Below are 16,873 nucleotides of genomic sequence, written 5' to 3'. Positions count from 1 at the left end.
CACCTCAGCATAAAGACGTCCACTGCTGCCTTCTTACCTGCGTGAGAAGGTACCATCAACGCACATTGGCGGCCATCTTGCCTTTGTGCCAGGTCTGACCAGCCGCAGACTTGGGAGCTCTTTCTCTCACGCAGAGGGCTCTCATGCTGCGTATGCATTCACAGTGGCTAATTTATGCACGCCCATCTAACAGCGTTTAAACAGACATCTACGCCTGTGTTTTCCTGACCACTACCTGTTACCACCCCCAAATGCTGACAGCATGTCACTCACTCTGCGAAGGAATCCTATGCATGTCCGTAATCTCAGTGCGATTGCTGCGCACGCGCAGTGCAGCTTATACGCATGCGCAATGGCACGAGCTTCGTGAAAATTGCATTAGTGTTCATCTCTGAATCAGGCCCTATGCTTGCTTTTATTTAGAGTTGTATTAAGATTAAGTGCATCTCAAACATTAATATGGATATAAACGAAAAGCAAGTTAGTATTTTCATGTTAACATTAGAATTTACATCAACTTTGTGTAAATAAATTTGCTTACAAAGCACACACTTCAGAGCAACTCTATCTATGAATGCATGTCACGCAAGGGATGACTCACCACTTGAGTCATCTTATAATTTTTTAATTACATACCACCAAGTGTGTTTCACAGGATTCACAAGATAAAAATGAAGTTGACTTTTAGGTCCCATTATGTAGAACGTTCGTCAAGACTCACAACAGGAACACCATTTCATAGCCAGGATAAAAACAATCAGCTGCTAACTGTCATTTTGCAAATACAGCCTGTAACATGACAGTTGGGAGCTGATTGGCTGGTCTTTTATCACTCTCCAGTTTATCACTTTTCAGGGCTTAGTACATATGGCCCCAGGTTACAGCAATGATTACACTCCCATAGTATCAACCCCACTCACTATTAATAATCCATATATATTTTACACCAGTAACAGTTATTTCCCACTCCAAGTAGTAAGCCTTAATTTCTCCCTACTATTTACAGTTACAACCCATTTACGAAACAATAACCTGTAACACATATATATATACTGTATGTACTGGCAGATCCACAGGCTTATGGATCCAACAAGGATCACAGAGTCCAAATTGATTTAATGTAATTTTAATCTGAGAAAAGTTACTCAAAATGCTTAACAGTTGCACAAAAATAATTACATAACTGGACAAAGGTGTTATGCAAATATAATTTGGTAAAACAAAATGGAGTAAGGAAAGAACAGGTTCACTTACATAAGCTATGTGGCATGTACTCCTGAGATTGAACATTGATTTCAGTTTGTCATTGCATTATATGCTCACAATGGGCTGTGACAACGCCCCTTCCTCCCCTTGGTGTTAATGTAAACTAGCTCAGCCAGCTATACTACTTTTCTTTAGTTTTCATAGATTTTCAAAGGTTTTTTTTTTTTTTTATTAAAGTAATTACCAGGTTAGGATGTAGGCTTCAAATCAAGTTTTCCATTTGCTCATAAACTGGGATCCTATCTTGGATCTATACCTCTGTTTCTGTAGAGACTTTCTGGCTCCAAATAGGTCACAGAATAAAGACCATAAACTATTTTATACAAATAATTACCCTGCAACTGGACAACGCAGGATATGTTACCTGTAGGACACTAGGCTTGTTAAGTACAGGACTTATTGATAATGTACGCAATAAGGTTATAGAGAATCAAATAACTCATGATTGATTCAACACATAATCACAACATGATGTATAATAAAATAAAATCATATGTCCTGATTCAGAGACAGGCGGTAATGCATACTCTCAAAGCTGAGTTGCTAAAATATGCTAATGCCTTCCAAAACACATCCGAGCATAGGGATGCCCATTGCTGCCTTCTCATATACGTACGACGACGTGCAACAGAGTAAACATCGGTGCCATCGATGCGCAGCATGCAGCCATGGTTCTGCTGACACGCAGTGAGCTCTTCCACTGCTAAAGAGATCGCAAAGCCTAATTTATGCAATACCATGAAACGGCGTTTAAATGGTCAGACATGCCTGCTTTCTTCTAACTCCCCCCCCCCCCCCGTTACCACACCCAAACGATGACTACCTGTCACTCACCTTGCGAATGTGTACTGTAATCACAATGCAATCGCTGCACATGCACAGTACGGCGTTTGCGCATTTGCAAACCATCACTCGATCTGCGTAAAAATTGCCAATGTGTCTGTCTCTGAATCAGGCCCACAGTGGCTATATATTGCTGTTCCAATGTAATTCAGGTGCAATTAGATACTCATTAATGGTCATATGACTACCAACTGTCTCTCTACTATCTTTTCCTTGATGTCCCAGTGATTTCTTAAACTTAATATGTCTAAGACAGAACTGATCATCTTCCCACCCTCCCACATAACCTCACTTCCCACTATTTCTTTATCAATTGAAGGAATAACTATCTCCTCAAGCCCCAAAGTGCGCTGTCTTGGAGTTATCCTGGACTCATCCCTCTCCTTCAAACCACATATCCAGAAACTTTCACAGTCCTGTCGTTTCCATCTCAGACCCTATCTCACCCAGGATGCTACTAAAACCCTCATAAATTCAATGGTCATCTCCAGATTGGACTACTGTAACCTCCTCCTATCTGGCCTCCCCAAATCCCATCTCTTTCCTCTACAGTCTATCCTTAATGCTGCATCACGGCTTATCTTCCTCTCCAAACGCTCTACATCTGCCTCCCCTCTCCTACAAGCCCTCCACTGGCTCCCCTTTCCTTTTAGAACCCAAGTTAAGGTTCCCACGCTCACTTACAAAGCCCTTACCCAATCTTCTCCCATATACATATCTGATCTCATCTACCTTCACTCTCCTCTCTGATCTCTTCGTTCAACTAATGCGTGCGGCCTTTCATGCCAGCTGATTACTTCCTCCCACTCTCGCTTCCAAGATTTTGCCCGCACTGCTCCCCACCTCTGGAACTCTCTCCCACTCCCCATCAGACTCTCCACCTCTTTGCAATCCTTCAAACGGGCTCTTAAGACCCTCTACTTCATCATAGCCTTCCAGCTATCATTCTAACTCCCTGCTACATGCTCCTTCCTCCCCATCTACCCCATCTGTGTCATTCCTGTTTGTCTTCCCCTCCCTTTTAGAATGTAAGCTCTTACGAGCAGGGCCCCCTACCCTCTTGTGCTTCTCCCTACTTTAGTTTCATCTACTTCTTACCACTAGGGCACCTAACACTTGGTTGCTTATGCTCTGTTGCTTATCTGGGTGTTATGGTCGCTAATGTAGCAATATATATTATCCATGTCCTGGTCCTGTTATTGTATTGTTCTGTAAGTCGCTTGTCTACAACTTGTTTATGTACTTTGTAAGGTGCTGTGGAACATTTGTGGCGCCATATAAATAAATGATGATAATAATAATAATAGATCAGGGGTTCCCAACCAAGGTCCTCAAGGCACACTAATAGTCCAGGTTTTAGGGATAGCCATACTTGAGCAAAAGTGACTTAATTAGTACCTCAGTTATTTTGATTTAACCATCTGTGCACAATCATGGATATAACTAAAACCAGGACTGTTAGTGTGCCTTGAGGACCGAGGTTTGGAATCACTGGACTACATCCCACCAGTCTTATTGGTTAAACTGATACTTTAATGTGTAAATCTTATAATAACAGAATAATAAAGGCCACTTACTTCAGATCAGTGTGGCTCAGTGCCAATAGCGTGTTCAGTGGATGACATTGCCCATTACTTGAGGGATCAGAGCCTCTCCATCTGCTCTCTATCCCTATGCCATGTGGAACTTGGCTTGCAATTCCCTGTGAAACACGTATGCCTCCAATTCGTGTCACGCAGTCAGGGGGAGCGCCCACCTGACGTGCACTCCCTCATCCTCTACTGAATGCTCTTGTGTTCAAGGTAGAACATCGATGTATACCACTCAGGCCACCGAAACCAGAAGCTCTGGTTGTATCATAAAAGTTACTGATAGCTTGCCTATCAGAGTGAAAGACCTATATTAAATAAAAGGGGTTTTTATGGTTCAATGCACTATACAATTAATATTATGGCATTGATTGTACCTGATAGTACTGGAACAGGTAATTAATCCCTTACATTAATACAAGACATGCAGTACAAAACAGAGCTAGCAATTAAAATTACCTATTATTGTATTTGCAGAAAACGCAAAATTATATACATGAACTATTAAAACCTATGGGTTTAGTTATCAGTTGGTCGGACCTATTGGAAAGACAGGTTCAGCGATACAATGCGGAGGGAGAGATCATAGTAACAGTCTGTGTGGTCGAATGTGTGCTGCTGTGGAAAGCTGGAGAGCTTGGGTCACGTGTGCGCACGACGTGACCCAGAAATGTCACTGACGCGTGTTTCGCCGCAGAGGGCTCGATCACAGTCGCAGCCTGGGACTGTGTTCAAGCCCTCTACTGTGAAACGTCTTAATTTATTTTTTCTTATTTTTTTGTGTGTATTAGCAAACAGCATTAATATGTATATAGAGTTTAGGGGGTATATTTACCAAAGTGCGGGTTTTTAAAAGTGGAGTTGTTGCTCATAGCAACAAATCAGATTCTAGTTTATCATCTTCTAGAATGTGCTATGTAAATGACCAGTAGAATCTGATTGGTTGCTGGCCATTATTATGACACATATATTTCATCGCATTCAGCACTTTAACCTGCAATTTTATGGATTTTTATTTAGCTATATGCTAATATTTGCTATACATTTCCATGGTTGAAATATTTTGCCAGTACCTTTTAAGATAATTTTGTGCATATACACGAATATTTTGGAATTTTTACTCTGCTCGCTCAATTTTTTAATTAGGGAAAAAAAATTTTTTAATATGTTCAATTTGTCAAAACTCTGGGGGTCATTCAGACCTGCTCGCGAGCAAAGGACGCTCGCAAGCGGGTCTATGTTCTGAGCATGCGCATGACGAAGGGAGACCCGGCGAGCGATGAGGCCCGGCGAGTGACGAGGAATACATCGCTCGGGGTCTAGCACCAAAGGGGGCGTGCTGTTGATGTTGAGTGACAGCACGCCCCCTTTGGTGGGCGTGCCGGGGGCGTGGCTGCCAGACGGAGGCGTTCCCATGGGAACGCCTACCGTCTGAAGCCGGCCCCACTGACATCAGTAATGATGTCAGTGGGAGTGATTTTGGCTCTGATAGAGCCAAAATCACTCCTGGGCTTGCGGCAGCGAGACCCTACTGCAGGGTCTCGTCGCAAGCCCGATGGTCGCGATGGTCTTGACCATCGCGACCATCTTTTTGGCCGCTGTGGGTGGTCACCCACAGCTATGCGAGCGGCCAGGAGGCCGCTCCATTTTCAGGTAGGAGGGCACCGATTCAGAGTGAGCGCTCTGGTCAGAGCGTTCGGCTCTGAATCAGGCCCACTGTTCCTAAAGTGTACCCCCAAAAAGAGTTCCTTTCTTTTTTATTTCATTGTGTTGATAGTAGTTATTTCAGTCAGTAGTTATTTGTGTCTTGTGCAAAACAAAATAGTTAATGTGCAAGATTGTTATTAAATTAACTAAAATGGAAATTGAGCAGATACAACTTCCAGGTTTTTTGACCAAGCAGAAAAACACAAAACAGGTAGATTCGAATTAACCGCATATTGAGAAATTGTCCGTCACCATAATTGTGTGACTTTGCTTGAAAGTTTAGGAATGTTCTTACCATATTGTAGTTTTCTTTCAATGTTTGCTTTGTCCTATCTAAATTACCATGTTTTATAGACAGTTATAGACATCGTTATTTGAATATGCAATATTATATATTGCCCTTTATATGTTATGGACTTCGACTACTGTTTCTATTGTTTTCCTGTAACTGAAATGTACAAATGAAAAAGGACAAAATTTTGTACAGTATCAGTGTTCTTTATTTCAGTGTCTTACCCTGTATATGTCTATTATACAACAAAGAGATAATAAGGCAGCCCTTGATTGTTTACTGTTGACAGTAATACTTTTTCCTGTTCATCATTTGTCATAAGTTTCCCTTCCATTGCTACTGCATCACTTTACATCTAATGCATAGTGAGTATACAGTCAGGTGCATAAATATTGGGACATTGACAGAATTTTCATATTTTGGCCTCTATTCACCACCACAATGACTTTGAAATGAAACAAACAAGGTGTGCTTTAACTGCAGACTTTCAGATTTAATTTGAGGGTAATTACATCCAAATCAGGTGAACGGTGTAGGAATTACAACGGTTTCTATATGTGCCTCCCACTTTTGACTGTATATTGCATTCTAACGGGTGTATAATAATTAAAAAAATATATATATTATAAATATACTTATAAAAGGCCCCACTGACAATTAACAAGTGTTAGGTGGCAGACAAAAGAATCAACAAGAGAGTAGTTCACCATGTTATGCAAGAAATGTAATGGTTTATTTTTAAAACTGAAAATACTGAATCTAAGGTGATTACATTCAGAGTGGTTGTAAGTAACACATGTAAAAAATCTGAGGATCAGAACCTGATACATGGAAATGCCACGTAGTGTACACCTGCTCATTGTAATGTCATATATAATGTCACAATAATACATCCTAAATAATACATCCTATAGAAACTAGGGATTTACGCCGACCACCGTGTTTTGGTTTTGAATCTGTATTTCCTTCGTGCTTTGGATCTGAATTTGGTTTTCAGTCGATTTTGTCCACCTCAACTCACAATATTGTTTTCATCCAGTTTAGGCCCATCATTTGCACCAAGCTAGCTGGCTGACTAAGCTAAGTGGCAGCAGTGGGCAGCACAAATGCATGACAGTTCAACTTCAAACATGGCACATAAGGAAACATATATTTTCATTAATTCATAGGCCTGAGGGTGATGGAGTATGTATGTAGTTGAAGGCCGGGAAATTAAAGGTTGATTCATAGTAAATTTAATTTAAGTTTTGATTCCAAAGCAAAGGGAGGTGGGGAGTCATTTTCAAAGAATATTTTACTCATTCACATCAATCCTTGCCCCAGTTGAGGTCTTGTGGTGGTCCAGTATTTAAAAAAATAAATAAAAGGAGCATGCAGGAGATGCTGTCTGTGGCCAAACACAAAACGGAAGCTCTGAGCAGGAAGGAAGCAGAGGGATTTTAAAAGTCTGGTACTAAACATATGTTATCATTGTGCTTCTGGGATTATGGATGGGAAGGCTGGGAGGGGAGGAGATAGAACATCTCCAGATACCATCACAAAATAGCCTTTCCATTTGGTGTTTGAGTTGCATCTAACCAAACATGGCTGTTATGAACAAGGAAAACCAAGCCCACCAAGATGGTATCTACAAATCAAGGTTGAAAACTGGCATAAGAGTATTTTGCAAGTATACATATTTGTGATTTTAGTTTAAATAAATACAGTATGAAACTATTAAAATAAAGTAAGCATCAGAACAGCGGCACAAAAGCACGGCAGTTGAAAAAAATATAGGACATCTATTAAACTTTTGCAACACAGCAGTGGCAGACAAGATGGCAGTTTCATAAACTCTAAAATTAAAAATTTTAGGCAGCAATGCTCCAAACAGTACATAATGCAAAGAAAAGAATTGCAAGATGGAATTGTCCTTGGGCCCTTCCACCCACCCTTAAGTTGTATATAGGACACTTACAGTGTCACAATATTTTTTACGAATAACAATAACACACTGCACTACGGCTCATAGTGTCACAATACGTGGATGATAAACTGCGGCCTGGCCGGCAGTGTCATCGTACAATAATTTTTTTTTACACTGGGGAAGTGCAACCCTGGACGAGGCAGCAGCCTCTTGATGAACAACACAGCACCCCTGCGGAGTGCGTACGGAGAAACTGCAGAGTGACAAATACGTGGATGATAAACTGCTGTCTGGCTGGCAGTGTCACCGAACAATAATAGCATAGCTAGCACACACGCACACAAAAAATATATATTTTTTCTTTATTTTGTGTGGAGTGATAATTATTAATTTTAATTAACTTTTTTCTTTTTTTTTTTTTTTTACACTGGGGAAGAGCACCCCTGGATTGGCAGAGCACCCATGGACAACACAGCACCACTTTATGTACTGCAGCCAGAGCCGTAACTAGACTTTTTGGTGCCCTGTGCCAGAAAGAGCATTGGCACTCTTCCCCTCCCCCCAATTTTTAAATAGGGACATAAGATTCTGCACCTGAAAAAGGGCCATGGCCTCATGGGGAAGGGCCAGGGAAGAGATAGGGGAGACCTGGAGATGCTGGGAATAAAAGAAGAGGAAGCTACAAGTGACAATGATAATAAACAGGAAAATCGACATGGCACTGGTCGCACTACCCTATATACGGCCCTGACTTCAGCCCTAGTCCCTTGATGGACAGGACAACACAGCAGCATCCCTTTATGTACTGCAGCCCCTTGATTGACAGGACAACAATGACACAGCAGCACCCCCCCACACACTTTATGTACTGCAGCCCCAGTCCCTTTATGGACCACACAGCAGCAGCCCTTTATTTACTGCAGCCACCCCAGCCCCTTGATTGACAGGACAACAGTGACACAGCAGCACCCTCCCTTTATGTACTGCAGCCCCAGCCCGACAACACTGCACCCTTGAACAGACAGAGCAGCACAGAGCACGTCTGTTCTCTGTACACTATCCACAGCCGGAGTGAAAATGGCGCCGATCACTGGGACCTTTATTAACCCGCGAGAATGACGTTTTGCCTCGTTTTGGATTCCAAGTTATGCGGGAAAACCCGAGCCGGACTCGGATCCAACTCGGAATTGCAATGTTCCGGTGGGTCCAGTTCTTGGAGAACTGGATGTGATAAAAATATTGGTTCATCATATAACAGACCAAAAAACTGTATTACACGATCACAAAGCACTAAAGTGACACAAGATATAACAGAAACCCCTTGCCTTTGGGGCTAGATTAAAAAAAAAAAAAAAAAGAAGCAAAATGGCCAAAGATATTTGACAAATGAGTAGGCAGCGCGATGGTAACCGAAATGATAATGGCATACAATGGGCCTGATTCAGACCCACTCGCGAGCGGCTGACCGCTTGCAAGTGGGTCGATGTTCTGGACTGAGCATGCGCACGACGGAGGGAGCTCCGTCGTGCGCATGCGCCAGACGCGACGAGCGAAGGAAAGTCCTTCGCTCGTTGTGTCTGATCAAAGGGGGCGTGCTGTCGATGTTGATTGACAGCACGCCCCCTTTGGTAGGCGTGCCGGGGGCGTGCCTCCCTGACAGGGGCGTTCCCACGGGAACGCCTCCCGTCAGAAGCCGGCCCACTGACATCACTAGTGATGTCAGTGGGAGTGATTTTAGCTCTGATAGAGCCAAAATCACTCCGGAGCTTGCGGTTGAAAACCTCAACCGCAGGCTCCGGCTCGCAATTTCGATGGTCGCGATGGTCTCGACCATCGCGGCCATCAAAATGCACGCTCGTATAGCCTGTGGGTGGTGACCCACAGCTATACGAGCGTCCAGAAGGACGCTCCATTTTCATGAAGGCCGGCCCTCATTCAGAGCGTGCGCTCTGCTCAGAGCGTACGGCTCTGAATGAGGGCCAATGTTCACAGCACAGTTATTTCCACATTTCATACATATTCCAAGAGTCTTAAATGTCCTTTCGGCTAGTCAATGCATGTAACTTCCTGCCCTCATTTGCAACCATTTCACACCGTTCCTGCTGTCTTGAGCTCAAACCTCCACATCCTGTCAAGTTACAGGAGTTCAAATGTAAATTATCTTAAGACATTGCATGGAGTTATATTTTGGCAGCAGTGTTGTGTTTTTTTTTTAACTATTCTTGTAATACATTATTATTTTTTATTAGCCTCAGCAAGATGAGCAAAACCATCTCTTTGACCGCCTATCAGACACTTTTGTTGCCCTTTTCTGCAGTGTTCCACCTGATGTCAGAGAAACTTTCTTCAAGGTAATTAATTATAAATGTATGTTTGTTCTATGTACAGCCTTTTCTTTACTGCTGTCACAAAGAAAACGTATTTAGATTCCCAGCAGTCCAACAGTAATATGGGATTATCCACTCATTTCTAGCTAAAAAAATGTAACTGCTTATTAAAATGTAATTTAATATACAGGTTTAGTCTCCCATATTCAAATATTCCGAAATACGGAATAATTTCTACTTCAGGATCCATAAGGTATCCACAGGATACCTTGGGGTATAGGTGATGACGTCAGGCATCGGGCACCATAGAGTTAAGTTTTCAGCCTCCCAGGAAGGATGCACTAGGGTCCCCCTCCTATACCCAGCCCCCGAGCCAAGGCATCTCAGTTTCGTTGGTGCCCGGCTCGGAGTCAGATGCACCTGTTTAGAGGGGGGCTAAGGATAGCCCCTGAAGTTTTTCTACAAGGCAGCTGTGGCTGCACATCTGGAGGTACTGCATGGACAGTCATTCTTGACGTCCATGCTGTCTTCCCTAAACCCCCGAACGCCGGTACTGATCCGGGGATGCTGGCAGGCATCTGGGGTCACCGCTAGCGGTGACCCCAGATGTTTGGGACCATGGCCGGATTTAAGGGGGACAGCAGGTAAGCAGCGGGGTCCCGCGGTGGGTCCCCGCTGGAACATGGTCCGGAGTCCCCAGGCAGGGGGCTCCCTGGGGACTGGCTGCAGCGTGGAGCCAGGTTTCGGACCTGCGCTTCCACTACCCCCCTGGGACAGCGGACCGCAGCTGAGCAGTAGCGCTGCGGCGTCCCAGGGGTTAATTGCATGCCAGGGGAGCGCGCCTTCCCTGTACACAGCCGGCGCCTCCCCCGCTGCACACAGCCCTCTCTGCACCTGCTTATTGGCCCTGTGGCAGCACTCCTCCCCCAGGCCGGCCTCCTCTCTGCTCCTCGGTGGCCATCTTTATGGAAGCATGATGAACGCTGCTGGAAGCTGCTGATCGGTGGCATCGTGGTCTGGGTCCCCCGGCATACCTCTCCTCCGTTGGAACAGGTCTGTGTATGCAGCGCTGAGTCCTACCAGGCCCTGTGTCTGCGTAGTTGAGGATCAGCGTTGATAGTGCAGGGATTGATTTTTTGCATTGTATGTGACTGCTGCTAGCGTCTGCTGCCTGTACTTTCACTTTCTACGGTCAGCCTTTTCACTGTCCCTGCTATTCTTCTGCTAAAGCCCTTGCGGTGCGGTGATTGCAGGGCGGTTCTCTCACTATACTAACTCGTATCAGTGAGAGGGGTCACATACTTGCCATCATGTCTGAAAGTGATTTTCCTCTCCAGCTTCTGTGTACTACATGTAAGGTACCTATAGCGGAGGGGGAGGGTAGCGCGGAGGGGCTATGTCGGCCGTGTTTTTTATTGACGCGCCAATTACTGTCACGGCTCCGGTACAGGAACCGCCCTGGGCTTGTTTCGCTAAAGCGCTTACAACACTAGTGGGCCAGTTAGCTCCGCAACCTACGTTCCCTCAAATGGGATTGTCACAGCAGTCAGTGGTGTCGTCACCCATGCAGGGGTTCCCGAGACAACTGATTGTACCCCACAGTCTCCCTATTTCCCCTCTTCAGGTCTCTCAGGAGCCTGCGTGGGTTAATTCTCTGACAAGTTCTGTGCAGCATTTGTCAGACGTGTTACAAGGGGAGTCCGTGTTGCGGCCTCACAAGCGGCCGGTGGCGTCTCTGTCCACTCCTTATGAGGATGACGAGGGGACGACCGATGATGGGGAGATTCTGGATCTGTAGGACCAAGAACCTCTCCGTACTAAAGAGTCGGACGCTAAGTCTAAGGTTTATATACCTGACCTTATTCGTGCAGTCCGCACAGCTTTAGTTATTGAGGATGATGAACCTCTGGTATCAAAATCCAAATATGCCTTTTTCAAAGATGTTAAGGTGTTTCCTTTTTCGGGTCAATTGGTGGACCACTTAGAGGAAGCGTGGAAACATCCTGGCAGACGGTATCAGCCTCAAAAACGTTTAGCAGTGGCTTATTTTGCTAAGTGGGAATCCCCACCACAGGTGGATTCTCATGTGACACGCCTGGCCCGAAGTGCCATGTTGCCCATGCCCTCCATGTCCTCCTTAAAGGATGCCACGGACCGTAAGATGGAAATCTGCCTGAAGTCCGTTTATTCCCTCACGGGGGGGGTGTCAGCCAGGCCGGCTATGGCCATTTGTTGGGTAGCCAGAGCTGGGCTGATAGTTTGGAGGCGTTTTTCGATTCCGTCTGTTCGGCTGAACAGACCGAGTTGATAGGCAATCTCCGGGATTCGGCCACTTACATTAACGAAGCGGCTTTAGATATCAGTACCCTGATTTCCCGGGTTTCTTCGGCAGCTGTGGCGGCTCGTCGCACCTTATGGTTGCGATCTTGGAAGGCGGACGCCGATTCCAAAAAGGGTTTGGAAGCTTTGCCTTTTAATGGGGAAGTCCTATTTGGTCCGGATCTGGACAAAATTGTAGCCACGCTGGCGGCAGCCAAATCGGCATGTCTCCCGTCTGCTGCAGTTCCTTCCAGTTCAGGTACGTCGTCCTTTCGGCCTTACAGGGCCCAGGGTAGGCCTAAAGCACAGTCCTTTCCCCATCAGGCTGGCCCCAAAAAATCGGCCAAGCCCCGGAACCAGGCCTGGAGTACCAGACATCCGGCCCCTAAGTCCGACGACAAACCTGCGGCCTGACGGTCCGGGCCTCCCTTTGCGGGATCCCAGAGTGGGAGGCCACCTGCTGCAGTTCGCCCAGTGTTGGTCGGTTACCACGACAGACACTTGGGTTTACGAGGTGGTTTCTCACGGGTTTGCCCTCTCCTTCCGGCACAGGCCCTCGTCCCGATTCTTCACCACGGGTCTTCCATCAGACCGGAACAAAGCCATGGAACTGCGGAAGGTTTTGCACACTATGCTCCAGGCTGGAGTTATAGTGCCTGTTCCATTGTCCCAGAGGGGCCAGGGATTCTATTCCGATCTGTTTTTGGTGCTGAAACCCAATGGGTCGTACCGTCTGATCCTCAACCTCAAAGCACTCAACAAGTCCTTGCGGGTGCCGAGGTTTCGGATGGAGACCCTAAGGTCCATCATTCTGGCGCTGGAACCTGGGGATTACATGGTGTCGTTGGACATACAGGACGCTTACCTGCATGTCCCTATTTTTTTACGCCATCAACAGTTCCTCAGGTTTGCAATCCGCAAAGATCACTTCCAGTTCCGGGCATTACCTTTTACACCACCTGTGTTCACCAAGGTTATGGCAGTCATGGCGGCTTCCCTGCGGCTGCAGAGAGTCCGCATGTTGCCATACCTGGACGACCTTCTGTTGGCAGAAGGATCTCCAGAGTTCCTTCTGCGCCACTTGGACCTGACGATTGCGGTACTCCAACGGCACGGCTGGTTAATAAACTGGCAGAAGTCCACCCTGATCCCGTCTCAGAGGATTCTGCACCTCGGAGCCTTATTGGACTCCGGACAGCAAAGGATCTTTGTGACGGGGGAAAAGATCTCTGCCTTACAGTTGAGGGTGCGCAGTTGTCTGCAGAGTCGCCGGGTGTCTCTGCATTCGGCGATGAGGTTACTGGGCTCCATGGTGTCAGTATTCGACATGGTGGAATATGCTCAGTTTCACTCCAGACCTCTGCAGCAATTGATCCTATCCAAATGGAATAGACTGCCTCAGAGTCTAAGGTCCCAGACAATGGTGCTCACTCTGGAGGTTCGCCTGTCCCTAGCCTGGTGTTTGCAGACGACCCATCTCAACAAGGGTCGTCCGTTTTGGGTGGCGAACTGGGTCCTATTGACGACGGAAGCCAGTCTTCGGGGCTGGGGAGCGGTCTCTGGTCCACACTTGTTTGCAGGGCAGATGGACTCAGGCGGAAAAGGAGCTTCCGATAAACATCTTGGAACTCCGCGCCGTTTTCAATGCTCTCCAGCAGGCCCATCGGGTTCTCCACGGTCATCCCGTGCAGGTCCAGTCGGACAACGCCACCACCGTGGCCTACATAAATCGGCAAGGAGGAACCCGAAGTTGGGCGACACTCGTAGAGGTGTCCCGCATCCTGATCTGGGCGGAGCGCAATCTCCCGGCCATATCAGCGGTATTCATCCCGGGAGTCCTCAACTGGGAGGCCGACTTTCTCAGTCGCCAGGACGTTCATCCGAGGGAATGGTCTCTGCACCAGGACGTCTTTCAACTTCTGGTGGACAGGTGGGGTCTTCCAGAGATCGACCTCATGGCGTCACGGCACAACAACAAGTTGCCGGTGTACGGGTCTCGCACAAGAGACAAAAAGGCTTCTCTGGTGGATGCTTTGTCCGTCCAGTGGACGTTCCGGTTTGCCTGTCTCTTTCCTACGTTTTCCCTTCTTCCACGGGTAATCCGGAAATTCAAACAGGGAAGGAGGGACGCTCCTGTTGATAACTCCCGCATGGCCCAGACGGCACTGGTTCTCAGACCTTCAGGGTCTGTCCGTGGACATCCCTCTGCGGTTGCCGCTACGACCGGACCTACTGTCACAGGGTCCTTGTCTTCATCAGGACCTAACTCGGCTGTCTTTGACGGCAGGGCTTTTGAGACGGCCATGTTAAGGTCCAGGGGGTTTTCTAGCTCTGTAGTACGCACTATGCTGAGAGCTCGGAAACCGTCTTCTGCAAGAATATACCGTCGTGTGTGGCATACGTTCTTCCAATGGTGTTGACCGAGAGGTTATGCACCTCGGGAGTTCCGTCTGTCTAGAGTGCTAGCCTTCCTACAGGCGGGACTAGACCATGGGCTTTGCCTTGCTTCTTTGAAGGTGCAGGTATCTGCCCTGTCTGTCTGGTTCCATCGTAGGATTGCTACAATCCCTGTTGTGCGCACCTTTATGCAAGGTGTTCTTCGAATTCAGCCGCCATTTGTTCCACCGGTGGCGCCTTGGGATTTATCTGTGGTCCTGAGGGCTCTCCAGGGACCGCCGTTTGAACCACTGGGCTCAGTGGATCTTAAATGGCTGACAGCTAAAACAATTTTCCTTCTGGCCATCGCTTCAGCCAGACGTGTTTCTGATTTAGGGGCTCTCACTTGTAGATCCCCTTTCTTGATTTTTCATGGAAACAGGGCGGTGCTGCGCACTCGTCCTGATTTTCTTCCCAAAGTTGTTTCCCGTTTTCATATCAACGAGGAAATCGTTGTGCCGGCTTTTAACTCACCTGACCTGTCAGTGGGTGAGGCCACTTTGGACGTTGTGTGGGCCTGAAGGATTTATGTTGACCTCACTTCTTCGTTTAGGAAGTCGGACGCCTTGTTTGTCCACTATGGCTTCCGTAAAAAGGGTTGGCCTGCTTCAAAGCAAACTTTGGCAGCTTGGATCCGTATGGCAATTTCAGAAGCTTATCTTCATGAAGGCCTGCCGGTTCCATCCTCTGTGAGGGCTCATTCCACTAGGTCTGTGGGTCCTTCGTGGGCAGCTCGACGTGTTGCCTCTGCAGTCCAGATCTGCAAGGCTGCCACGTGGTCCTCTGTCCATACCTTTGTGAGGTATTACGCGTTTGACACCTTTGCCTCTCAGGATGCGTCCTTCGGGTGGCGGATTCTCCTTTCAGCACAGGAGCATCCCCACCCTTGAAGGATACTGCTTTGGGACATCCCCAAGGTATCTTGTGGATACCCTATGGACCCTGAAGTAGAAAATATGAGATATGGTAAGAATTTACCTTTGTTATCTCTATTTCTATGAAGTCCATACGGTTCCACAGGACTCCCGCCCTGTTGCACCTGTGCTGCAGATGGGCTTTACTCTGGTCACCGGTTTTTCCATCTCCCTCTGGTGAGAATGTGATTCTTATGTGTGTCCAGATCTTTTTTCTCTCTCTTCCTTATCCTCCTCCGGCCTATGGCTTGGTACGTAACTGAGATGCCTTGGCTCGGGGGCGGGGTATAGGAGGGGGACCCTAGTGCATTCTGGGAGGCTGAAAACTTAACTCTATGGTGCCCGATGCCTGACGTCATCACCTATACCCCAAGGAATCCTATGGACTTCGTAGATATAGAGATAACAAAGGTAAGTTCTTACCATAGCTCATATTTTTGGCATGACTGATATAATGAAACCTACAATTTTTGATGGTTCAATGTACACAAACTTTGTCTAAGGCACAAATGACTACAAATATTGTAAAAAATTACCTTCAGGCTGTGTGTATAAGGTGTGTATATAACATAAATTTATTTAATTTCTGTACACAAACTTTGCTTGAGCCACAAAATTATTGAAAATATTGTATAAAATAACCTGCAGGTTGTGTGTATAAGGTGTATATAACACATAAACAGGGGCGCTGAGAGGGGGGGGGCGGGTACAGATTACCCGGACCCGGGCTTCCTGAGGGACCCGGTGGGGGCCCGGGTCTGGCGCCGCTCCCCCTCCCTCACAGCAGCTTCGCGGCGCGGCGTGTCTTTTTCTTTTTCAGGGAAGGGGGCGTGGCCACACCTCCCACAATTAGGCCACGCCCCCTATTACCCGGGCCCGCCCAGCTCTCAGCGGGCCTGCACATAAATGCATTCTGTGTGTATATTGGGGTCCCATTCATTATGATATGCAAATATTCCAAAATACGGAATATTCTGTTATCCAAAATACCCCTGGTGCCAAGCATTTTGGATATGGGAGACTCAACCTGTAATAAAATACATGAAATTTACCTACTTTCCTTATAAGAATACATGTAGAAGTTTAACAGCTGTGACAGATTATGTCATAGATTATGCATCATAATATCTGATGTTACACACCTTGTGTATAACACAGAGGGTCCCAAACGCGGTCCTCAAGGCTCCCCAACAGTTCAGGTTTTAGAGATATCCATGGTTGAGCACAGGTGGTTAAATCAAATTGACTGAGGTACTAATTAAGCCACCTGTGCT

The 16,873-nt window shown here is 46.5% G+C and overlaps 1 protein-coding gene across 1 annotated transcript in view; it reads left to right on the top strand.

Annotated features, from left to right (window-relative positions):
• Positions 1-16,873, top strand: part of FAM227B (family with sequence similarity 227 member B) — a 484,199-nt gene that overhangs the window by 83,298 nt on the left and 384,028 nt on the right. The window contains exon 8 of the mRNA XM_088472811.1: positions 9,853-9,954. Coding sequence (XP_088328937.1) covers positions 9,853-9,954 — 102 coding nt within the window. The remainder of the gene's footprint in view (positions 1-9,852; positions 9,955-16,873) is intronic.

Source organism: Taudactylus pleione, unplaced genomic scaffold (assembly GCF_031769625.1).
Source record: "Taudactylus pleione unplaced genomic scaffold, aTauple2 ptg000129l, whole genome shotgun sequence".
Lineage (NCBI taxonomy): Eukaryota > Metazoa > Chordata > Amphibia > Anura > Myobatrachidae > Taudactylus > Taudactylus pleione.
This window is presented reverse-complemented; position numbering and strand designations above follow the sequence as displayed.